Here is a 27,413-nt window from a genome sequence, read left to right on the forward strand (position 1 = left end):
GGGTGGGGGTACGACTCGAACGTACACGGGTGTACATACACGGGGGGTTTGACACGTACAGTTCGACACGTACTCGGGTGTACATACACGGGGGGGTTCGACACGTACACAGGTGTACATACACGGGGGGGTTCGACACGTACTCGGGTGTACATACACGGGGGGGTTCGACACGTACACGGGTGTACATACACGGGGGGTTCGGCGCGTACATGCGGGGGCTGGGGGGGTACGGCGCGTACATGCGGGGCCTGGGGGGGTACGGCGCGTACATGCCGGGGCTGGGGGGGTACGGCGCATACTGGGCACCTGTTTGGACGTCTCCATGGTTGCTATAGGAGTTCGGTACGGACGGTCTTTAAACCATACGGTTGTAAAATCGGACGCCCGGGACGGATCGTACTTGCAAGGTCGGACTTCGCTTTTCACGTTTGTATGGTAAATCGTCCGAGGACGTGTCGGACACTTTTTCCGACCCGAGGACGTGTGGGGAATAATTCCCAATGCGATTCGTATGGTCTTTTTCCCATGCGAATCGTACTTGCCAGTTTGTACGGCACTTGTACGGTTCGTACGGTAAAAAGACCGGATACGAGTCGTACGGGAATTTTTTTTACCGGATCATAATCGGCACCTAGGTCTCTGAGAACTATGCAGGGATCACCGCCAGTAACCAATGACACACCTAAATCAGCTTGATGAAACCAACTGATTATACAATCGCCTCTGCAGGAGATGTAAATTTTGCCGGCAGTCAACCTCCCTTTATATTCAAGATCACCTAGGAAATACCCAAATAGTTTTATTGGTTGGCCACCATATGCCAGTGGTTTAATATCAGACTTGAATACCTTGACCTTACCAAACAGTTCCTTATCAAAAAAAACTTTCAGTATGAGCGAAATCTTAGCTCCCGAATCAAAAAGCATTTTGATGTAAGAATTGTTGACTTGTACCTCATCTATGGGACCCTTACATTTTTTATCACAATTGAGTAAATAGACCTCACCACAATCTACCTCATTATAGTCAGAATCACTTTCTTCTTCCACTATTATTTCTTTAACACGTCTACCCTTTTTTATATTTTGTGATCTACATGCTTTCGTAAAATGACCAATCTTCCCACAATTAAGACATTTTGACCTAATCGCAGGACATGCTTTGTCATTAGCTAGATGGTCCAAGGCATTACAACGGTAACATTTGAGTTTGACAACAGTTTTTGATTTAGCTAACATAGGAGCAGACATGAAGTCCCGTTGTGACCCAGCAGGTTTAGGCAAAGACTTGGAGTGAGACTGTTTCTTACTGACATAGAGTACTTTTTCTTCAGAAACATTTTTTTCTTTCTTCTTTATCGTCTCAACACACACAAGAGAGTGTTCTATCCTTTTTGCTATAGCAATAACCTCATCCAGATCAGGATCATCCTTTTGCCAAAGTTCATCCTTTGTTTTCTCTATGTTGCAACCGAGCATGAACTGATCACATATTCACTCCTCCAGAGAGTCTTCAAACTTGCATGTAGCTCCCAACTTTCGTAAAGCAGTGACATATGTTTCCACAGATTCCTCATCTTTTTGTATTCGCTTGCCAAAATGATATCGTTTCAGGATCGTGCTTATTTTTGGAAGATAGTGTTTGTCAAGTTTCTTGATATTTATCTCAAACTCATTTAAATTATTTGACTCTTCCTCATTTAAATCAGGTAAATGTTCAAAAACGTCTTGTCCCTCTGAACCAAGACAATGTAGTAAAAGTGAAGACTTCCTTTCTGCACTAAGTGATACACCACACACCCTTGCATAGTTTAGGAAAACTTTCTTCCATTTTGACCAACGGATGGGTGGATCACCAGGGTCGGAGAGAAAAAATGGAGCAGAGGTTACATTTTGCATTTCTAACTCTTTATAAAGTGACTTTTGAACTAAACCTAGAGAGGAAAATAGTTAGTTTCAATGCAAACAAAATAATTTCTATACCAAAAAACAGACGGGAGTAGTAGCGATGCTGCTGTTGGTGTATAATACGAGATTTTTGTAATCTTATATCGTTTCCTTATGGTTCTCCATATTTTGAAGGCTGCCATTAGAACTTTAAATCTTGTCCGCTTGTAATAGTTTAATTCAAGAGATATGAAGAAGCGGTTATTGGCGTCAGTGCCTAACAAATTTTGAAATATTGATGGATATTCCGCAATGTTTGCCACCTCTTCCCCAGATAGTAATATACGCATATGTTGAAGCATGCAGGCGTAAAAATATAGTGTGAAATCAGGCACCGCCCAGCCTCCTCTTTCTCGAGGAAGTGTCATATATCGCATAGCTCTGCGGGCTTTCCCCTGTGCCCATAGAAATCTGGCACATATTGACTGTCGTTTTTGAAGTTGTATGCGAGTGACCTCAAGCGGAACGGCTCGGAAAAAATAGAGAACTTTTGGTAGAATCACCATTTTTAAGACATTACAGCGTCCAACTAGGGAGAGATGTAGACACTCACATCGATCTAGTTGTGTTTTAGTGCCCCTCTCTATGCTAACCCAGTTAGCCTCAACCATTGATTTTAAACAAGTGCGCAACTTAATCCCCAAATAGGTTACTTCTGTCATATTTCTTGGGTCATTGATAATTGGTTGATTTAAACTCAAAATTTGTGTTTTGGCCGTATTTAGCTTATATCCGGAGGCAGTGCCGTAATTACTGGCCAGATTTTCAATTACCTGTATTGCTGCCATAGGGTTTGGTGTAACAACCGCTATGTCATCGGCATAGGCAAGCACTCGGCAGGATTCCAGCCCACAGACCATAGAGTCTATTCTTGGGGAGCGTTCAAGCATATTTAAAAATGTGTCAATATATAAAGAGAATAACAGGGGTGAACAGGGACAGCCCTGGCGCGTACCTCTAGAGATCAAGATCGCCTCTGACTCATTCCCCGCGATGCAGATCTTTGCCGTTGGGTTTTGATACAGCACACGAATGGCCTTGATAAAAGCCGGGTTCAAGCCCACATGTAGAAGGGCTGCCCAGAGAAAATCCCATGCCACCCGGTCAAATGCTTTCTCTGCGTCGAGGAGGATGAGTCCGAATTCAGCGTGTTTTACATTGGCCCAGTCGATCATTGTTAATACACGGTTGATGTGGTTAGTGGTCCCCCGCCCTGGTATGAATCCGTGTTGTCTAATGGATACCAAGGATGTTATAACCTTCGCGAGTCTATCAGCCAGAATTTTGGCGTATATTTTACCATCCACATTAACCAATGATATGGGCCGGTAGGAGCCAGGAAGGGTTGGAGGTTTATCCTTTTTCCTAAAGATGATTATATTAGCTTCCTTCCAAGAAGGCGGAGGAGCACCCTTTTGTGCTTGAAGTATGGTAACAAGTAAGTCAGTTTTGATTTCCGTAAAGAATATCTTATAGAATTCTAAGGGTATTTTGTCTGGTCCTGCAGTCTTACCAGAAGCTAAATTGTTAACCGCCCCTTCTAATTCATCAAAAGTAATGGGTGTGTCCAAAGTAGCGGCGATAGTGGGGTCTAGCTTTGCTGCGATATTATCTCGTAAAAGCCTCCCCCCATTAAGCATATCGGGGGCCTCCCCAATATAAAGTTTGCTGTAGTAATCATGGAATACTTCTAGAATCTCTTTTGGTGTTTCCCTGGTAATACCCTGTGCATCCATTATTGTATCGATACGTTGCGCTCTCTCCTTAGTTCGTAATCTCTGTGCGAGGCAATGTCCCACCTTTTCACCATATTCATAGCTGATTTCGCGTTTAAGTTTATGTTTAGCTGCTATATCCTTACTCCATTGGAGATTAATTTTAGCCTTACACCTAGCCACTTCCGTCTGCAAAGAATCTATCAATGTGCCCTGGCTTATCCCATGTGCTAAATTTGCCTCAGCATTAACCAAGTTTGCGTACAATATTTGCATAGCCTGTTTTATCCCTTTTTGTCTATATAACCCAAAGCTGAGGGTCTCACCCCGTATTCCTGCTTTAAACGAATCCCAGACTATCCCACAGGGGGCAGAGTTGTGATTAATAGTCAAAAATTGTTTTATCCATTCCCTCATGTGGCTCACATATTTTTCTTCCATCAATAATTTACGATCAAAAGTAAAGGACCTGGGTTTAACATCAGTTTTGGGCGCAAATATGTTCAGAGTTAAAGGTCCGTGATCTGAGGTGATTCTTGGTGCTATCGCAATTGATGCCAGATTTAACAACTCTGGGGAAAGGATAAAGTAATCTAATCTGACCAGCTTGCGATGTGGGTGAGAATAAAATGTACCCCCTGACTCTGACCCACGAAGTGTCCCCCAAGCATCAACTAAGCCATGGTCCAACATGAGATTAGACAAGGCCTTAAATACTCTAGGCTTTCTACCGCTGTATTGTATACCACCCATGCGAAGGCCTTGTGCCTCTGTGTGTATGTTGAGGTCTCCGCAAATAATCAAGGGAGTGGGCCAGAGGGCCAATTCTATGTTTAGTGTGTCCAGTACCTCAGCCTCATCAAAGTTAGAGCCATAGATTGAGCATACAGTGTATATCTGAGTACAAATTGTTACAGCAGTGATAGCCCATCTACCGTGTGTATCCTCCATGGTTCGCCAAGAAGTGGAGGGAACTTGGCATAGCCTGTATTGGGGATCTGTATTTGGATGGGGCTATATCATCATTCACCGATCTCTCCGGGAAATATGGTATACCCAGAAATGATTTCTTTAAATATCTGCAATTTAGGGACTTCCTATCTAAAAGGGGAGGGATAATTGAACCTAATCCTTTAGTAGAAGGGATAAGGAAGCGGGCTCGCATTGGTATGTTATATAACATTCTCCAACAGACCCAAGTGGATGATCTTAACAAGCATAACCTGCTTTGGGATATTAGGTTAGGGAGAATAGGCACTAACCTTGAAGAGTATATTAATGTTGCGGCAAAGGTTTTCGTGTCAGCTAATCTCAGAACGCAATATTATAAAACAATGTTCAACCTCTACTATACACCTGCTAGAATGGCCAAATGGGGAGGCTCAAATGATGGAAAATGCTTTCGATGTGGCAGCGAAGCTGCTGATATTGTGCACATTTTTTACACATGCAGAGAATTAGACACCCTTTTCTTACATATTGAACAGTTTCTTTTGGAAATATCAGGAGTAACTATCAAACTATCAGTTACGGACATGCTACTAGGGATGGACACAGAAGTTATATCTACACATCCCCGATATAAAATACGTTACTTAATTTTCTTAACTACTGCTATTACTAGGCTATGTATTGCCTCTATGTGGCTTCAAAAAGAGGTACCATTGTTTGAACAGTGGCGGGCAAGATTCTTTAATATATTTTATTTAGAACATAATATATATGCTGTGAAAGGCTTAACCAAACAAAAGCTTGGCAAGGAAATATGGGGGCCAGTAATAGATTATATGAGAGATTGAAAATTCTATTCTTCCTCTGTAATATGGTTGTACGACCTCTTTACTTTTTTAAATGATGCTACACTATCTTATTTTGTTCTTTTGCTGCTAACGCGTTAGCAAATCTGCATCCGCTTATACTGGATTATGTAAAATCCAAATACTGATAACTTATCTATTGATTTTGAATGTATTTAATTTTGTATAAGACAACTTGTATATCATGAACTGAAATAAAAAAATTAAACAAAATAATTTCTACATATATATGAGTAATGTCATGTATATCAGTAAATAACTGTTTCAAATTAACAACAACACGCAGTAAAAGTTCACATGTAAACGTAGCTAGGTTATGTAATGATGTGGCACTTCAACCATAATAACCGTGCACATCAGTGTGTTGCCTCAAAAGCTGTGCACGTCAGCGTAGTTGTCTAGTAGTTTCCCTTTATTTAATTATGTAAAGGGTGTGCACATTAGTATAAGTTATTTTTTTATTTGAGGTGCAAGACAGCAAATAGATCTCCACAGAGAAGTTGTACTTGTAGGCAGGTTCAACACACAGCGCATTGGTCGTGGCGCTCCAAGCGATTTAAAGTAAGATTTATTTATTCAGTACAATCAAGAATTGAAGCGAGATCATGTTTCTCAGCATGTTAGATGCGTTGCTTTGAGACGCGCGACATGAGCCCGTTGTTTGTGTTTGTTTTCCAAGTGAAAGCGGACGCGTGAGCGTTGCTAAGGATGCTATGCTGGTAGTCAAGTGATGCGCACAGAATCTCACGTAGTTAAGCGTAAGCGTTGTCAAGGATGCTGTGACGATCATCAAGTGACGCACACCGGAGCTCACATAACATGAAACTTGAAATTGACGCGCGAGCAAAGCATCAAAGGTAACGGATGAATTCAATTACGCCTTGAAGTTCCTCTTAATGTATTAAAACGCTTCCAAAACAACGAGATTGCACACAGACAAAGATCCCTTTCAATAACAACCTCGAGAGTGGCTCAATGTCACAAGCTCGCGTGCAAGTTAATTAATTTCCCGCACATGGGAGAACTTGGTTTTATTTTTTGAAGAAAAACACGCACCGTTTCCCTTGAAAAGTCTCAGAGTATCCCAGAAGTATTTCAGAGTAAGAAAAAAAATACCTTCTTGGGACCAAATAAAGTTGAATCGCGTTGAGACCTTGGTATGTTTTCAGTCAGCTGATGTGTATCTTGAAGAATAGATCCCATCCATCGTCGCCAGTGTGAAGAAGTAGGATACACCAATAGATCATATATCTTCTTTATTCAAGATATACTTTATCCAAGATCTCATCCACAGGACATCAGGCATCAACTGCCTTCCAGGTCGACATCATCAAGTCGCCCTGTCATCACATTCTGTTCTACTCATAACATTCTATTGCTAGACAACCAATTACTTACTTTACTATGCATGTACCAACATAAAGAATACCACACACCTTCCCCCGAACCAACAATAACAAAACACAGTTAAGCAAAAAAAACAAAAGTTACAGTCACTTTATCGGGATTGGTTGAAATGTTCTTTTCATCTTGACGAGGCATGTTGATGTAGACGTCTGTATTAGGTCTAATTGCAACTTGTGAATTATTCTGATTTTCATTTAGAATTTGAATGTCTGGTTCAAGTGGAGCAAGTTCCATAGCATTGTTGCTTTGTCCTTCATTTCTTACAGCTCGATCTTCTTTCTGTTTGAACTTCTTGGATTGCAGCTAGATCGGAGTCCACTAGGCCTACTGTTTAGAATCGGCCACATAGTGTAATTTGATTAAGTCAATTGAGACAAATCTTTTCTCCTTTTTTCCGGCAGGAGGCGGGAGCAGCTCAGTTCTTGTTCCGTGTACTGCAAGGATTGGTACAGGATTTCTGTAAGAGGGTCCAAATTCCTTTTTGTCCTCAACTTTCTCTCTGACCAGATCCCCAACTTTTGGGATCCAGACAGGTCTTGCCATGACTACCTTGACTTCTTCAATGATGGTCTGCTTTAGATGGACATTGCTTTGTTTTGTCCTGGATTCATTTAGATCCTGTAAAACAGCCAAACGATCATGGATATCAAATGTTTTTTCATCCGCCACTGTGCATTCACAATCAAGATCCAGTACAAACATTCGTATCCCAAAGAGGACCTCATATGGAGTGACACCCCCTAGAGAGTTTCTTGGCTGGTTGTTTAATGCCCGCTGTACCTCATAAAGGTGTGTGACCCAACTACCGCCCTTGCCTAATACCCTAGCTGTTAAAGATTGCAAACAGTTTGAGCATCAGCAGAACGCTGAATCCATACCCATAAGAATCTCGAGCATGAATCCACTGCAACCATGATATATCTGTAAGCCTCGTCTGTTTGTAAGGGGCCGCAGTGGTCCAAGTACACACATGCAAGGGGTTTGTCAGATTTTAGTAATGGCGTCTGTGCCGGCCGTGCAACGGTGGAGCCTTTCATCTGCTGGCAGATGTCGCATTTTAAGACATAGTCTTTAGTTTGCTTAGTTAACCCTGGCCACCAATAGCGCTGTTTCAGTAAAGAAATAGCCGCTGTAATGCCTGTGTGTGCAGAGCCCAAACCCTCGTGTGCAGCTAGTATTAAACCTTGCCTACGATCCATATTTGGTATTACTCTATCCCACACTCCAGGAATCTGAGCATATGGAATGTTTTGTGCATCTAACTTGGAGAAGTATTTGAGTGGAAATGTTTTAGGTACTACTATGCTGCCTTTGCGTGATGCGATGACAACTACGCTGCCTTTGCGTGATGCGATGACAACTACCATTATATCTCCGTCTATTCTCGTTTTTGAACGAGTCAGCGCAGCTACGGAAGTGGTGCAAACAGCCCCCTTTGCGGCTTCATCAGCCAATGAATTCCCTTCAACGTGAACGCCATCACGTTGATGACTCAGTGTATGAATCACGTGAGTCCTCTGTAGCTCGGCTTTCAACTCTGCTACCTGTTCCCATAGCGTTTTGTGCTTAATTGTGCCACCTTTTGCATCCTTAAACCTGTTTTGTTCCCAGTGCAGTAAGTACTCACTGTACGACTGTACACAGTAAAAGGAATCACACACGATAAGAGTGGGGAATTCGTGATCTGTATTTACAAGTGCCAGTATCAGTGCTTTTAATTCTGCCAACTAAGCCGTGCAGTCTCCTAGAGATTGCATCTTTGTGCAGCTAGGATGGAACTTGCCATCACCCATGCGACCTTTAACGATAACACATGCTGAAAAATATTGCTGCTTACTTCCTATGACCGGTTGCACAGATCCGTCAGTATAAATAATATAGTCATACTGATCTAGAGACACGATTTCATTTGGTAGAGGATATTCTTGTTCATATTGCAGGAATGCTTGTGTTTTTAAACTTGCATCAAATCAGTATTCAACATCTGTTGCAGTAAGAGAATTAGCCCATTGTATCCATCTCGGATGTAAGGCTTTCTCATTCGGGATGCTGTCCTTTGTAACAGCTTCTAAAGCCGGTACCTGTGCCAGTGCTCTTTCTCTTGCTACAGCAGTCTGAACGGCTGTCAGTATTTTTTCTGTTGAAGTGAAATGTATTTCTGCATTTGTGTACAGGTGTGATTTGCATGCGAATGGTACAGTTTCGCCTTCATTGAAAGTCAAATAAGTGTACCCGCTTTGACCCGCAATTATTCGTATCAACAAGTGGCGTATGTTAACGCGTGTTTGGAAGTGTTTGGAAGCAATCATGTTTTCCTGGAGTAAACAAAGAATATTTGTACGTTCTTGTGTCCAATCTCTGGCTGAAAAGCCAGGTTTTATTAAGTCATAGAAAGGTTTTACCCTTTGTGCATAATCTAAAATGTATGTCCTGCTGAAATTCTAGTATTGATTGTCAATTTTTTAATGATTTTGGAGGCTGGAGCAGTGCACACTTTTTTAAAAAGTTAGCTGCCAGACTTTTGCCTTCACTTGACAGCTCATATCCCAAAAGTAGGACATTGAGGTGGGCTATGTTTGATTTTTTAAAGTTACATTTGTAGCCCTCTCTGTCAAATCCCACAATTATGATGCTTACCCTTGTCAAGTGCCCCTCTAAGTCGTCGTCAGTCAGATAAATATCATCCACATAGCACAATGCTTCTTCATAAAATTTTTGAAGTAACTCTGTTACTCTTACTGAAAATACCCCGGGGCTATTTTTGTACCCTTGGGCTAGTCGACAAAATTGTCGCTGGGACCCTAACTCACTGAATGCCATCAGATACCTGCTTTCAGGCGCTATATTTTGACAGAAAATTCCATTTGAGGTATCAAGTGTGATTTTGTATTTTTTGTGCACAATGTTATTCATTAATGTGGCACTATGTGTATTTTGGACAGCAAATGTCTTTGTGCATGAGTTTAAATGTCAGTAATCTAAAACTAGCCGATATGTATTGTCAGGTTTAGCGACAGGATACAAAGGATTGTTCATTGGAGAGGTACATTTTTCAATGACCCCCTAGTATTCAAGTTGATCTAAGATCTCCATGACCTGTTTTTTAGCTTCTTGCTTTATTGGATATTGTCTCTGAGCATTAGGTGAAACTTTTAATGGAATCACGTGGTAGGTTGAGTTCTCATCCCACCCTGCGTGATTTTTGTACAATGCCGGGGCTTGGGCTACTGCCCACTCCTGTGCATATGTATGTTTAAGGTGAACGGGAACGTGGTTGGAAAATGCAGGAAAAATTATATTTACTCCTCTAGGGCACTATTACGAATGCAGGCGGCCAATCTTGTTCTGCTAACAGGATGTCATAACCAGATGATAAGTTCGTCCAAAAAAGAGCTTTTACTTTCCTGGGTTTGTCCCCCTCCATCCGGAGTGTTATTTCATATAACTTATGTGGGATGCTCACCCTGGTGTCTGGTGTTTCCACCGTGATGTAATCATTCAACTCCGCTGTCACCAGAAATTTCTTCAGGTTCAGGCGAGCTATTGTTACTTCTGCTGTACTGTCTAGCATCGTCAGAGCCCATTCCTCGTTCAGAAGTTGTGTCCTCAGAATTCTGGGCATGCCTAATTTTCAGATCAGCAACTTTCGTTTTCTTAAATTGAGGTTTTGGATTTTGCTTATCTTCTTTTTTAGAAGTAAAGTCTTGAGCGCGCTGCTTGTCTCTGGACTGTGTGCGCTCCTCTCTATTTTCTGACCGTCCTACTCTTTCGGAGCTTTTCTTCGAGCCCTGAAAGGACGAGAGGAAAGTGTATCAGTATCCTGTTACCTGTCAGGTTTCCTAATATTATCCCTATTCCTAAGGTTGTACCTCTTTTCAGAGTGCTCCTGTGGCCGAGACCTACCTTGGGACTGAGATCTCTTGTTTTTAAAGCTTTCTTTATTATTATCCCACTTCTTTTTAGAAGAAGTAGGTGTCTGCATAGAAGTGTCCTTTTCAGGACTGCCCTGTAGTTGAGGTTTTAAAGCTTTCCCCCCAAACTATCCCTGCCTAATTCTGCATACGCAGTTTCAGTTATTTTGGGTAGTTCAGCCCCCTGTAATAACGGGCTGAACTCTCTTAGGCGTTGGCGGATTGCCACTGATCCTTCTTCCCCTTTAATGTTAGCTAGTATTATGGCTGATACCTGGTCATAGTTATTCAATAACTTCATCCCTAAGTTTAGGGCAGGTTCTGCGCCATACTCATTTTGTATTTGTCTTAATACATCAGGTATTACTGCTAATAAAGGAATACCATGAGTTCTGGTATATATGGCAGCAAAGACTGTACCTCAAGAGGTGCAATCCTCCAACTGTGGTGTAATCCCCATAGGCAAACAGATTGGTAACATTCTGTGTTTTTCAAATGGTGTTGTATTTGGGAATACTGCTTCTAACTGTGTTATTTTCTGAGCTACCCAGAAAGGAATTTGTTGACATTTTGTGGGCACTTTGCCCATTACCGCGTGTAATGTTTGTGGAGTAATTTTAGTACCTGAGCTCTGTGTAGGAGCTGGATTTGGTGTAATTACTGTTGGTTGGACCGCTAGTGTCCTTAAGACAAAGTGTGTCATGTTTCTGTAAAGTTTTATCAACTCTTTGTGTTGAAAAAGCAGTTCATCACCTGGCATTGTGTCAATGTCTGCATGCAGTGCATAGGTCGCTAATATCGGCCATGTTCCTGCTGGTCTTCCTAAAGGACCAAGTCTTGCTCTTGTTCTTGTATGGGGTAGGGTGCCATTAAACCAGAAAATATGCTCCTAGTAAGTAAGCGGCATTTCAGTCTCCTCAAACGGAGTGTAGGCCGCTGGAACTTCTTCATGTGTGTAATACTGAAACGTTTTTGTTACAGCATCTGCTTCTGGGAATGTTACCCAAGAGTAGAATACCTCTGTTTTGAAATCTTCGTGTGCCTCTATCACGAATATTACTACACCTCCTCTGGGTGATAACCCATGTTTGACAAGTTTAACTGTCAGAGTTTGTCTCACTTTTGGTGCAATATGTATTGCATCTACATCTTCATCACCAGACTGATTCAGTCCTTGGGCTAGATGGTCTATTGGGTTTAAATCTCGGTTCTCGACAGACATCATGTATAGAACACGGAATAACTGTTTTTAAGGAAGCTTTAAGAAAAGGTTTTTATGCAAAGGTTGTATGCACAATTTTGGGAATATTTCCTTCAAGCTTGAATAACCAACAGCCAATGCATAAGATATATCGCCTACTCAGCTGTGGCGGATTTTCTTCCCACCCCCTCCAGACGTCTATGGGTTTTTGTAAGTAGGATCTCTGAGAATAAGCACGACTGAGCTACTCAGATTCTACTGTTAAATATTTACCAAACAAAACGATTGGGTGCCATTAGACCATGTTGGGTGCCATGTAGTGTAGTTCCAATAGTACCCTTAATGCAGGACCTACGCATTCGCGTATAACATCAACCGTGGGTTTGGTGGCAGACTGACTCCGTACACCCCCGCCGAATATGTTATCCTGTTTTCGCATTAGCTAACTCATAGTGCTACTAGAATCTCCTGTTATCAGAGAGATTCATTTTTGCATCCTCAGAACACAATAACCTCATACTCGTGGAAACAATGTACTACTTTTCACCCAGTCACTCGTGCTTGTTTGTTTTGCTCTCAGGGAGATACACAGAAGAAACAGTTGGGCGTGTTTACAATAAGAATTTATTGTACCGTTGTTCTTCTCATGTAAAACAAATGTCCTGCTATAACTGTAACACAGTAGCAGAGCTATAGTATCAGCAGTACAGTGAATAAAAAGAATAGTAATGTTCTACCGTTTTGCAATAGTCATGAACACATACATGAATATCAAATGCATTTATAAAATAAAGTGCATACTCCTAAGATTCCTGTCTAGATGTACCTGAGTGTACCTAGCATGTAAGTAGGTGCGAAAGAGCTACTAAGCCTAAGAGCCTAATATCTAAAAGACAAGAATCACGCTAGGATTTAGTCGAACCACCATACCTGAATAGCGAGAGTATGGGACTTTGTCCTGGACTTGAGTTGGACACCCCGTCAGGGATAGTTAGACCACTGTCAGCTGGAGCGATGGCATGCCGGAGCCGCAGCGTCTCTGGTCAGTGTGTCGGCCTTGAAGTCTCGGTTCCCTCCTGCCTACTGATAGCAAGAGGTGCTGTATTTATACAGTCTATGTGCGTATGTTACCCATTGTTCAGCATGAGGATGACGTTGGGGATTAAACCTTTGTGCGTAGATAGGAGAGGTGAAGTATGCCCCCCTGGAGAGTGTACTCATAAATTATTCATATGTGCTAAGGATGACGTTTTAGCAATATCGATCAGGCAGAACCCACCCTCGTCATAGAACTAGGTGAAAGGTTTAGTCCTTAAAAGGCGTCCGTCCTTATAAGGCGTTCAGTCCCTATAAGTCATTCTGTCCTTATTTGGAGTTATGTCCTTATAAGGCTCGTTCATATGAAATGAAGGGTAAATGATGTAGGGAAAGAGTACGATGTTCTCTAAACCTATATTAGGGTACCAATATGAAATATTACTGTAAAATATGTCACATAAGTACAGTACCTACAACACATTGAATTTGTGAATATCTAGATATCTTCTACTATAGAAGAAAGAGATTTTGGATTTGCAAATTTAGTGGACAGGTAGTCTGTAGAGCAAGCATTAAATGCCATATTGATCCATTCATATGGTTGTTAGAAGCATTAGATGTTCTTTATTTGTGTAAATGCTTGGTTGTCATACACAGTACTATACAGGTACTAATTGGTTTAAAAGCTGAGCACAACTTTGTTCTGGAACCTTACAGAATACCCCAGAAAATATACCAACATTACGTTCCCCTGATTTCTTCATTATTGTTTCAGTTCGTTACTCCATCTTAAAGAACATTATGCAGTAGACTCTGGCCCACCGAAGTAATCAAGATGCGCTGAGGTCCTTTGCTGTCTTCAACATTATGGAGAAGGCAGCTGTCGATCGATCTAATCTTAGTCATATCCTGTGTCTTTATTTCCACTGGCATTACGATAACCACTCAGACTTTGGGAAGTTGTTTTGGTTAGGAACATGTGGACCCCCGTGTAAATTCTCCCTGAATGCACTTTGGTAATATTTGGAGTGGGACAGATACAAGACTTTAGTATTTCTTTCTCTTTCTCTATTTTTACTTCACTTGTGCACATTGCTTTCCTGACATTTTATATATCACAGGCCCTTTCTATTCAGGGCTACTCCTCTGTTTACTATTTCATATTCTGTTGTTTTAAGTATGTTGCAAAATGATAGTGGCTCTATAGTTCCCTAAGATGCACATAATGAAGAGTTTTGGAATTGTGACGTTAAACATTGGCGGAGAATGTCACCATTAGGTCTCAAATGAAAAATCTGGAAATAATTATTTAGTGGTAGGGACCAAAAACATATTATTATTATTATTATTATTTATTTTTGTAGAGCGCATAGTCACCCTGAGGTATCCCAGCGCTAAGAAAAAACCCTAACTCTTCAGTTCAGTGGGCCAGGGGCAAACAAGAGGTGAAGAGGGGGGGGAAGGGGACAAAGAATCAGTGTAAGGGAAGGCGTGAGTCATTGGGGAAAAAGATGAGTCTTTAGCTGCTTCCTGAAGCGAAGGTATTGTGGTTCGAGTCGCAAGTCGCGAGGGAGCGAGTTCCAAAGACGTGCGGTTTGAACTGAGAAGCGTCTTCCTCCAGCTCGGGCTTTCTTGAATCTGGGGGTAGTGATGAAATTTTCTGTGTCAGACCGGAGGGATCTTGTGGCTTTATAGGGAGTGATGAGTTTACTAAGAACTGGGGGGCCTTGATTTTGCAGTAGTTTGTGGGCTAGGCATAAAGCCTTGAATTTGACTCGCTCCCTTATGGGAAGCCAATGGAGGAGTTTTAGAGCAGGTTTAGCGGAAGTTCTGACAGGGGTATTTGTGATAATCCGGGCTGCGGTATTCTGGATTCTCTGAAGCTTGTTGAGGGTCGCTTCAGGAGCGCCCAGATAAATCACATTGCTGTAGTCAAGCCTCGATAGTATAAGGCCTTGAATTAGCAATTTTTGGGAGTTGAAGGGTAAGAGGGGCAGGACTTTCCTCAGGGATTTCAGGAGCCCGAAACAGGTCCCGGCTACTTTCTTTGCCTGTACTGTAAATGAGAGGTCAGTATCGATCCATACCCCCAGACTTTTAACCTCTTCTTTTGGGTCGGGGGGGGGGCCCAGGCAGGCTGGCCAGATGTTAGGGGAGAGTGAGAGACCTTTCGGGCCGAGGAGCAGGACTTCAGTTTTTGTCCCGTTTAATTTTAGAGCTGACTTATTCATCCAACAATGGACCTGCGTAAGGCAGTTGAATAGGTCTGCTGATTGTTGTCTGGGGTGGGACAAAGACACCACTAATTGTGTGTCGTCGGCATAGCTGACGACGCTCACTCCGAATGGGGTGATGACCTCCTCCAATGTGGACATATAGATATTAAATAATGTGGGGCTCAGGGAGGAGCCCTGAGGCACACCACATTGGAGGGGCATTTCGGAGGAGCAGGCGTTCTTCTCCCAGATCTGGTAGGTCCGTTGACCTGTTTGTTCTTTCGCAAGAAGTGGTAGACTACAACTTTCTTGTAATTAAACTATGCTTCTGCCTTGAAACAGAAGAAATCTGGAATATACGCTTTATATAATTTGACAAAAAATGCAGCCAAAACAATTGTCAACATTTCTTTTTGCAGGTTGATGTTGGACGCTGAAGGGATTTACCAGTGTACAGAAACAGGCTTGATATTTGAAGTGTCCAACAAAGTTCACATAAAGTATTCAGTGTTGTCGTGGAGCAAGTTCGAAAGATATGTTAAGAAGCCATGGACAGTGGGTGGCCCAATCTTTGATGTCAAATGTGACCCATCCATTCTGAAATCTATTCAGTTCCCCCACTCCATTTGTCTGGGTGGTAAGTAGCATCAGGGTTTATTTTTGCCAATAAATGTTATCACTGTTTGCAGAAATAATGAAAACCTAATACCTTTGTCAATATTTTTGCAGATCAAGACCAAGACATAACATTTAAAGTTTTACACATTCATGGTTCTGTGTCTGAAATCGAGCCTTCGGTAGATCATTCAGCTACCCATGTAAAATGGCGTGTAAGTTCACTTTCACCGGTGGGACCCCTCATACAGACGTCAGAATCAGTGCATCACCACGGAGTTGTCATTCTCTATAAAGTTATAGATGCCCACCCATCCTTATCATTTCGCGTGTACCTTGCTATTAATAATGACTCGTTTATTAAGGTAAGATTGTTTCTGTGATGTTACAGATGGATGTTTATATAAGATAATGAACACAATGGTACATATCCAGCCAAATATACAATCCAACTTTTGCCTTTTCTTTACCGATGATTATCTTCTTTCATCCTACATAGGTAGCAGAAAGTCCACCTCTTGTCTTTTTTCTCCATTGTGTTGGCCATGTGAATTCCTTTAGCTGATAATGTTGCATTATGGAGAATACTCTTGCTTATGATCTTTACTAATATTGTTACATTTTGTTGTTTAGTGTCTTTTTAGGTTTTGTCTTCTTTGTTTTCTAGCTTTTTTTTACTTGAATGTTCTCTGGTTCATCCAGGAGAGGGATTTCTTCCACACTATTGAGTTCTACATAGTGTCCTGCCTAAATATCAACTCCACAAAATCGACAGGCACAATATGGTGATGGTAAATATATAGATGTGGAGTTAAGGATTCTAAATCCATACTTTCCTATATATATAGTTACTTTCAAAACATTGTGCTATGACATCTGCAAGCTCTGATGATATATGTTTATGTACAAGGTATGCAAATGTGCAGGTAAAACAGTAAATCTATACTTATCTTACTATACCTACTTTCACAATATTGTGTTAATCGATATTATAGAGGCAATATTTTCGCAGGACGATTTTTTATCACTCAGAATTGTGACATGCGACAATCTGGAAGTTTAGATCTGATGAATAAAAACGTGGTGTGAATAAAGGAATTACATTTTTATGTGCAATGCAAGTTAATTATTTGTTTCAGTGTGAATCGGTGCTCCAGAAAAACCTTACTTTGCTGCCCCAACTTTAGTTTTCCTAATGATTTTTCAGCTTTTCACGATTCTGCAGAACAGAAAACTAGTACGTGCTTAGATTAACAGTGCTGTTGTTTCAGAGAGCTAATTTGATTGTGTTATTTTTAATGCCCCTGTTGCCGTTCATAATAAAACCTACTGCTGGGTGCAGTTCCCTGACGCCAGTTGGAAACTGCTTTATTCTATATGAAACTTCAAAACTAGACCAAAATAATACAAATACATACTTGATTGAGATTATTTCCTGATTCAGATAATAAGCATACTTCTTGTGCAGAAGTCTGTTATCATCAAGCTGAATTAGGGAGAAAAATAGTGCACATGCAGCATTTCATTTAATGGCACTCTTTCAAAGTGTCTGGTGCCCTGTGGTGCCTGATGAAGAACTCCAGAACCCATAGTCGTTTGGCTCTCTTGTCGGAAGGGAGTATATTTACGTGTCAAGTGTTGTGTGTTTAAGGAAAAGAAACCTAAAACCTGTTTCTTTAGAGTGTTTGTCTGATTCTTTCATTCAGCCGATTTGAATGGAACTTTTATTGTTGATTTACACAAATACATTCATGTGCCACACTACTTTTGGGCATTCTTGATTATCCTACTTGTATGGTTCAAACTTGGTTTGAAGAGAAGATTTTAACTGTATTCAAAGCTTTTACTTCTAGATGGACCTTAAATTTATTATAAGATTTTGCTTCTAGTTATTTATTCTTAGGCTTTGCTTCTAGATGGGTCTTAACTTCATTCAAAGGCTTTCCTTCTGGAGGGAGCTCTTATTCCAAGGATGTGCCTCTAGAAGGCTGCAAAAGCCAACAGATCCATCATCTCCCTTACTTTCTACCTTTTACTCTGTGACTTTTCTTTCTAAGGCTTTTGAGGTCACTCATTTTGAGTAAATAAATGTAGTCTGAATTAATCATATGGCTGTGTGGGCGACGCCAGTTGTACATTAAGGTTGTTGCAGGGATTCTGTGTAGTCACAAAACTATGCTTAGGATCATAGTACCTTCGTAGGCAGGGACTGTGTCATCCTACCACCTTAGTACCCATGAGCCCAGGTCCTACTAGCTATAGTGTCTCACTTGCCCTCCTACTCACTCATAGAGGAACAAGTGATTGGACACCCCAGAACACAACACTCCCAACCCACCCTTTCGCTCTCACACTCGTACTTGTCCACAATAGGATCTGACAGAGACACGAGAAAAGTTTAAAATATTTATTTTAACTATTGTGCTCTAGTATGCAGTATACGTGCAACAATAAGTAAGAAGATACCTAACACAAATACGGTCAGCATAGTAAGTAATCCATAAATCATAAAAGGAGCTGTCATGATATTAGACCGGGTAGACTAACCTCCCCTCCCCTTCTACAGAAGCAAAGTGATTATATATTAAAAGATCTCTGGGTGATTGCAGCTGACCCCGTACCTTAGCATGCACAAATGAAAGTTCTTCATCTCAGGTGTAGTCGCGATCTCCTCTTCGAAAAATATCTCTCCAAGTGTGTATTTGCATGTCTGTGCACACAGATATGACATAGAGTAATTGTTCCCAGATAACAGTTGCATTTGTGTGTTTTGTCTAGGTGCTAGAGCCTGACCAAAACAGAATAACAAATGGCATTGTTGTTTGACCTTGTCTACAGTGTTCAGACTAAATCCCAGGAAAGAACAGAATGGACTACAACAGAAGGTTTTGTGTGAAAGTACAGTGTGGCACAAAGCCAAATAAGTTTTTATTGTAACATGCACAAAACACAGTGCAGCCAGTGTTAGCTAAGGCTAACATAGGGAAAACAACAATGTTCCTGCACAGGACATATGACAAGGCATGTAAATAAAACTTTCTTGCAGTGCAATTGTGAAATGTCACCCTGCAATAAATGGTCCTGAACATGGCTTTGTTAGTAAGGAAGGGGTAGCACCTGAACAACAAAAAGTCATTTTACAAATCCTTGCACCAAGCCCTGTCTGAGTCTATTTGCTTAATGTTTTTTGTCCAAGCCACTCCTCTCTCCATATTTTCTCAGAGGTTTCCCTCTAGATTCCAGTACCATGCTGTGCCAGGAAGGTTCCATTTGACCTCTACATTTTGTTTGTGACTCCTATCTTGCCCCATTTGCTATTGGATCCAACAAGAATATTTTGCCTAGTCCTTTTCTTTTCTTCCTGCTCCCTCTCTATCTAACCACGGGAACTGATTGAAAATATACTTCTTTTTGTATGTTACCACCTTCAAATAGTTCAAGTTTGAATTACCTCAGCTATCACTGATACTGTCAGACCCAGCTCTGAGCTTGCACAGCTCCCTTTACATCTGTGGAAGCAGTAATCATATGGACTCAAACTGGTGGTTCTGACAGTCTACCGGCACTATTACTATTAGTAATCGTATTCTTAACAAGCATTAGAACCATACAGATGTCTAAACAGTAATAGATAATGTACCTCCTACCTGCAAGAGACACGCCCCTCTTGTTTTGAGAGACGCTGGTACTCATACTTCAATGTTGCCACGGTAGAGTCACCTGTGGTGTCTAATCCTTCTCAAGCACGGGTGTCTCTCTGTGCCCACTTACATTTTTGTTACCCGTAATGTCCCGGCCTCTTTAAAAAGCTATGAGCCTCATTTTGAGGTGTTAGGTAAATTCCAATTCATTCACAACAGCATTTTGTGCACAAATCTGGATTCTGAGTTTTGTGTTACACCCTTGGAATTTTTCCCAGAAACATTTAGCCATGCTTTAGGTCCTGGGTTCATTCTCATCTCCAGATGAGATATCACCTGCGATGGGGGCAATTTGGCCATTATAATGCCTAAAGAGGTCACTGGTGTGTGAAGTACTTCACAGTGCCCCTGCCAAATTTGAAACTAGTGTTTTGGCCTTACTGCTCCGTCCTCAAATAAATTATTGCGATTCATCCCTTCTGTTTTACTAGTCTATGTGCATTTATGTAATCCTTTCTGAAAATAGCCTGAGAAAAGAGAGAAAAACTGAGGAAGAAGACATATACTGCTAATTGAATTGACTTCTGCTATCTAAGACACTCCACAAGAAACATTGGCTGTTTCGTTTAACCCAAAATAGTTTATTACCATCAGAAATGTCTGTACGAGCTGTCATTCGCAGACATCGCTTTGAGTTTCAGTCTTTACTCTTACAGCATGCTTCTGATTCTAGACAGGCTTAAAGAAAGCATCATTATAGACCATGCTCTCTACTGAGTTATTAGCCCCAGAGAGAAGCAAGAGTCCTTAACAGGGGACAGAGCCATTAACGACTGGTAAAGCCCGTGGCAGAAAGGCTATAAAAGTATAAGAAAATTCTGCACGCTGAGAGTAGAATTCCCCAAATTAAACAGCGCGAAACAGAATGACAAATATTGGAATACTGGAGCAGAAGGTCTATACCAGCCATTAATGGCCCTCTCCTGCTTCTTATGCCAACCAATAATGGCCCTCTCCCGCTTCATTGTCTTCAGTGCAGCTCCCAATATTTTAGTGATCAGAATAGCATTATTGCCACACAATGGCAGGCAATGACAGCTGTTAATTACCCACTATCACATTTATGTTTCCAAGCCACAGGTAAGGGCTGTTTGGGAGAGAAATGTTATTATTAGCTGTTTTTGCCCTTCAGATATGAGCAGTATGGCAATTAGCATCCACCTCCCCACCCATAATAAAAAAATAGGGAGCACTGCAGAATCTGTCTGGTACCTCACAGATAGGAGGACAATCCTATCTATTCTTCTGAACCTCTCCCTCCGCCCATTCAGATGCAGCTGCCAGGTCACAGATGGCCACAGGAGTGCCACAGGAGAATAGAGCCTTTTCTTCACCCACTTCCAGGGGAGAGACATCTCCTGCTCCTGCAGTGCTACCAGGCCTCACAGAACACTGGAGGGACTTTAAAAGCTGGCAGTATAGAAAGAGGTATGATTGGCTGGGCAGTTCCCAGTGTTACATCCAGGGTTATTGTTATTGTTAACCTCATTTTTGTAAAGGGCTTTTATGATCGGAGAATTCCATTTAAACGTTTTATAATGGGCATTGAAATACAATTACAGAATTACTATTATGTATAATAAACAGGTAACCTCCTTTTTTAAGGGCTTTAATGATCTGAGAATTCTATTTACATTTTTTGTAATGGGCATTTAAATACATTTACAGAATTACTATTGTGTATGATAAACATGGCCCACGGATAGATATCTTATTCCAATGTAAGAGAAAAACAGCAAGAAGGAAGGTAAGCCCAACTATAGCAAATGCTGTCAAAAACAGGAGAGATGCACAAATTAAATGTCAAGTAAATACATATCAATTTTGAATCACAATAACAATTATAATGACACACTGCATATAGTGTGTCAGTGCAGTGAAAAATTGGTGAACCTAAGGTGCAATATATTTGTTAAAAAAACATGAAACAAAGGACATTGGGCTGCATTAAGACACAAATCATGTGGTGATTATTCAGAATCTGAGAAACACTTCCAAGTATATATAATTGTTATTCAAACACTTAATGCAGTCCATATTAAAGATAATAAAAGTCCACGTTTCAGCCTCGCTGGTTTAATTCATCGGGCCATCATCAGGACAATTGTCAAATGACACATGGGCAAAAGCAACCTAAAAGAAAAGAACAGAAAAAGAAAATACTAGTCACCGATAGTGTGCAAGAAAGGATCAGTGGTTAATGAAGTATCTACAGACACCAACAAAAGGGGGCTTGCCTAGGAAGTTCTGCTAATTAACAATTTATATGCAGAATGACAAGTCTCAGCCCAAAGCACTGACAAACTAACAAGACTTGTAGAGGACATGAAGATATGGCATAGGAAAAGACCAAAAAAGCAAAGCCCCAGGTTGACTGAACCAAAACGACAATCAAAAGATACCTAAGCAAGTTCCTGAAAGGTGAAGAGGAAGAGAGTGTTCGCAGTAGAACACCGCTGAAACAGGACTGTCGTTTAAGTAAATACAATAAAAAGGGTCATCAGGTCGCAAATAAAGGTGCCATAAAAATAAGCAGGGAGAGATAATACTGTTAGAATAACAAACAAGTTACTGTATTGGCAAAAACAGCTTCCAGGACATGCAACTGGGAGACACAACTTGTGTCTACAAACTGCACGAGGTCTGCATGAGACCTACTGAAGCTCTTCGGGGATGCAGGATAGAATGTACTCCTTTCACAAGGTAAACAAGTATAAGGGCACACAGTACCCTTAACAGGGCGAGGAGGCAACTTCAGAATGAGAGTATACCTGAAGGGACCAGCCAAGGAAACCCCCTGTTGTAAGAACATGAACCTGGTCATTCAACACAAGGACAACATCATGAAGAATCCACACATACTTTGGCTGTATCCTCAATAAATACAGGCCCAACTGGTAGAGGGGGAAACTAATCTGTACACCTACGCAGACACATTTCCGTGCATCCAGAAGATCTGTACATAAGGGAGTCCAGGGTGATGGGTGTACATCTTCACACTCACAACCATTACGTGAGACAGACGAGAAGAGCAGGGAACTGAAGTCCAAAGCTATAGTGAGTTAGAACAATGGAAAAGCCTAAAGCGGAAAATTTATTACTAGGCATGAAAGTCTCACAACCCCAAAAGAGTGTTACAGATCTGTTGTGCCACAGATGTGTTGCAACCACAGCAAATACAGATGCAACTGGGAGACGGGGAAACTAATCCAAACGCCTTCATGGACTAATTATTGTGCATAGGGAAGAATCATCATGAGAGAGCCAGTGGTGATTTGCGTATGTCATCATGCTTTTTAACAATTGTATTGCACCTTAGTTCCACCAATTTTGCACTGTCTCATCACACTACATGCGCCGTTATAATTAATTGTTATTGTGATTTATATATTGATATTGATTTACTTAACATTCTATTTCACGGTCTGACATGACAGCGCAGCATCACAGGAGAGGGGCTTTTGCTCCACCCACATGTTGGCAACCAGATCTTTATGATTCCACAAAAAAAGTGCTTGCCCTCCATGCAGCTCTGGTCATTGTTTGCATATTTATCCAGATGCCTGCGGTTTAAATTTCAGGGACACACACATGACAATGTAAAGCTATTATAGAGTATTAGATAACTAGATCATTTATGGTGTTTTCTCTGACAACAGCACAGATGGAAGTGGGGCAGGCATTAACCTACATTAAGTTTTGTTCTGGCTTGACGGTGCAACTATCACCAGCCTATTCAACCTACAACAATATTAACCTACAGTTCTTTGCCTTGACATAAATGCACACCAATTCCCATGCTATCTACTTGTAATGCTTCATATTACCATACAACATTATTTTAAAGCCAAAACCTATTGGCATTGCCAATGTTTGCTTACTGTATTTGCTCATTTGGGCATACCTTTCTTATTTCGTTTTTCCCCTCCCCCAGTGAACCATTCAGTTAATACATTACATTAACTACATCAAGGCTTCAGAGAGGATCATATTATTTGGGCAGGAAGGATTCCATAAAAATTTGCATACTGCAACCCAAAAACAGAAACATTTGGCTGACATTTGGGCTCCTTACTACATGCCACTACCTACACAAAACGTTCCCACCTTTGGAGCCCCAGCACTCCATCTTGAGGTCACTAGTTGCAGCAGATAAATTGTTGCCATTTTGAACGGGCAGAGAGCCATGCAATAATGGGCATACTTGTTGCAGCAGCATCCAACCCAGTGTCAGCTGCTGCCAGTCGCTATTCATCCAGCACCTTTCACAAGACTTAGGACAGCAAGAGGAACATGGGAAATGTTGGTAGGCAGTCCTACTGGCAGTGCAAGTACAGGTCATTCACTCCATCACTCTACCAGTCAGTGAAAAAGAGCTCTGAAGCAGTGCATTCATTGGCTTTGGAGTCAAAAGACCCAATCAAGTAGTCCCTCTATGGACAGAAATTGTTTTCAGAATGGAAGGTTGATGACAGATGTCATCTAATTATAGAAATATGTGGGTGAATTGATCTGCTCGTAACTTTTGGTCCTCAGCAAGCATTTTGATCTCAGTCAGTATAGTTGTCTGTCCAGTGCCTGATTTCCACGGATCTTCATTTATATATGTCATTGACACCAGGTTGTCTGTGCACATCAGGACCATTTGTAGTTTTTCGTGCAGAGAAGTCCAAAGAGTGTCTGATAAATAGCCTCCAGTTTGTACCAGCCGAATGAGTGATGTGCCACAGTCAGTACCATATGGCTAAGTAGAAATAATGGTTTGGGGGAGGGCGGGGGTTTAATGGTATGTTTGAATTATTATGTGCCATCCAGGTGGTAAGATGATTCTATCCTATTCTTCGCTATTGGAGACTGCCATACTGCCAAACTGTTATCTATGCCGTTACTCCAACCTTGTTGATAAGCGATAAGTATCTTTCTCCACTCTGGGTTGTCTATTACATTATAGAAAGCATAATGATTCTGTCCAATGTATGACCCTTTGCCCGGAAGATGAACATCTTATCATGACATATATCCTTTGTTTGCGACTTAACAAAATGCAATAACGTTTGTGTTAAAAAATAAATAAATGGTCAAGTAGAAAGAGAGGAGACTTAGGGTTGCTTCCGTTGCATGAACAGTAACACAAGGTGCGATAGTGATAGCTGGTTGGCCAACTCCCTCTGTCCCAGTTTATTTAGAAGTGACCCCAAGAGGCTAAAATGAAGGTCTCCTTGTTGTGGAGGAATCTGTCTAATGTAGCCAACATTTTGTTAAAGATGAACAAAGCAGAAAGTAGGCCCAAGAGAAGGTTGTGGCTTCACTGAAAACTTTAGGAACCACTAAAGGATAGGCACATGCAAATACACATCCTGCAAATTAAGAGAATGATACTCCGAAGGGTAGTCATCTTGAGCAGGCTATGGACAATAAACTGATTTGCTGTTTTCCGATCTAATACAAGCCTGACATCACCAGATGGCTTGCAGACACAGAACAGGATTAAGTAGAACCATCATCTTTCCTCAAGAGAAGGCATTGCCATGATCATGCTCTTTTGCAACAGAGCCAATACCCTATTTGTCAGGGCCATGCGGTATGTATTGTTTCTGGGAATTTTGCATGGTACCGGACCCTACTCGGACTGAAGTTTGATTCAGGTCAATTAGTTTTGTCTGGCCACACCTGGGACGCATGCGCCTGTTGCAGAAAGATTACCAAACATTGAAGATGTGCTGCAATTGGCCCCAATTCAGCAGTGCCTTGGGGGATATAGGGCTGTGGCTTGCTAGCAGAAATGACTTCTTGCCCATTTCCTCTATCATTAAGTCCCACAAGCCTGGCTCAAAGCCATAGGTTCGATCCATGTAGATGAAAACAAATGATGGATTCTTGTTTGTGAATGGGAAGGCAAACTTGTAATCATCTTAGGCCGGCTTCATGAGAACCCCAATGCTGAACCTTACAGCTTTGGTTCTGTAATGGAAGATGAAGTAGATTACTTTTTTGCACAGCTTCTGCCCCCCAAAAGCAATATGAAAGATGTTGGTGCTTTAACACTGGCGTCCCTGATGCCTATGATGTTACTTACAAGAAATTAAATCTGAAGTCCTATAAAAGTGGGATCTGGTCAGTACCAGTTTTACAACCTTCATATAGTTATTACAAGTCTTTCTCAAGTGACTGCTGTGTAATCTGCATATGTTAAAGCTCAGAATCCCATATGCATGAAGGTTCAAGACTATTTTAGGGCTTCATTAGTCTGTTTGTGATGGGGTCTGCTGATGATGTTTCTTCTGCCAAATTAGATATTAGTTCCCAAAGTTTAGGAACCAACAGATTACAGTTGATAATGGCTGGGAATTTCGTTTCAAAATACCTTTAAGGGATATTTTTTCAAATTAAACCAAGATAGTCTGCTTTTCTCCACCTCCTTCCATTCACTCAAGAATTAATTATGCATCACGTGGTACAATGGCAGTGCCTCAGCAACAGGCAGCTACAATTGTAGAACAATCCTTATTGTTGAAGGTGGAGAACTAAAAAGGAAGGAGGGAGAGGAAAGAATACTGTGTGATGGGTTTTGTGACAGTCTTGTCTACATTGCGCTTGACATCTGTATCATATGCTAATCAGACAAAGAGGAAGAAAATATTCACCTCTATTTATTTTCTTGAATTGTTATGGCGCGTTTCTCTGCTGGCAGAATGGTCCCAATTACAAATTGTATACTTATAAATCGATTGGTGTCAACCGCTGTCGCCGACATTTAACTACAGCTACTCAAACAAGTGAAAACATACTGAGTGCCCTTATCTCCCGTACACTTGACACTCCCCAGCGGCCGTCATCTTATAGTCAAGTTACCCAATGGAACATGAGCAAGTGGGTCCACCGACCTACTGTTTTGTATGGCCACCTGCCTAAAGGAGAGGTCCAATAGTTCACTCATCATGCTTGTAAAAAGCATGCAGTCCTTTGGGTACCATCCTATAGATATGTTCCCATGTGGAAAGGGACCCTCAGCGTGAGATCTTCCAATAGACCAGACCTAGGAAATTGCAGTAACTCTGGAGAGAATATTCCCAATTGGTTCTAGCATGCCCTCCATACCTACCAGATGTTCCCATCTACCATGCAAAGTTGGTGCATTTTGAAACATAAGGAGCCATTCACAAGCAAAAAATTAAAATGAATATTTGTATTGTATGCATGTTACCTCTGGACTGTTCCATGCACGATCAAGATTGTGACACGAAAGGAGAATGAAGTGGTAATGCAATATGATTAGCCATACTGAAGAGTAATTTGTTGGGCAACCTGCCTAGAACATTCCCCTGACTGTTACATTTTATTTTACACTGTGAATTCTCTGGGCTTGAAGAGGTTAGGTGGAATTCAATAATCTGCATGTGAAATCTGCATTATGTGTTAAAAGTAAAGAGAAGACAGGTTTGCCTTTAATTATGTCTTCTCTTGTTATGTTAGGATATCTCAAAAGCAATAAAGGTGTCTAGCAAGAAATTCAAGAAAATTGATAAACCTCCTGGGTGTAAGAAGTTATTGCAGTATGGAATGAAATATAAATTGATGAGTTTTCCAGAAGCTGAAATAACTCCTGAGGTATTTTCCTCTCTGATATTTTGTATCATAAAAGATTTTTTTGGGGTGGGTTCCTATTGCTTAAGTGCTTACTTAAAACATCCGCTGGTATGCATGAGTTCCCACGGTGCTAAAACAAGATTGACCACATCTGACCTGCACTGTGATAACTCAAAAGTACAAGAACCAGATGTGTATCCTCTCTTTCTGATGTAGAATAAAATGCAAAGGTCTTTCTCAGAAGGGTTTTGCAGAT

General features: G+C 41.2%; 1 protein-coding gene across 2 annotated transcripts in view; it reads left to right on the forward strand.

Moving 5' to 3' along the window:
* The window catches only part of LOC146785560 (uncharacterized), a 263,330-nt gene that overhangs the window by 152,800 nt on the left and 83,117 nt on the right, over positions 1 to 27,413 (forward strand). For both annotated transcript variants that reach the window (XM_085634724.1, XM_085634723.1), the window contains 3 exons: positions 15,674 to 15,891; positions 15,984 to 16,234; positions 27,044 to 27,178. In XM_085634724.1, the coding sequence (XP_085490850.1) occupies positions 15,674 to 15,891; positions 15,984 to 16,234; positions 27,044 to 27,178 (604 nt within the window). The remainder of the gene's footprint in view (positions 1 to 15,673; positions 15,892 to 15,983; positions 16,235 to 27,043; positions 27,179 to 27,413) is intronic.

This window comes from Triturus cristatus, chromosome 11, assembly GCF_964204655.1.
Source record: "Triturus cristatus chromosome 11, aTriCri1.1, whole genome shotgun sequence".
NCBI lineage: Eukaryota > Metazoa > Chordata > Amphibia > Caudata > Salamandridae > Triturus > Triturus cristatus.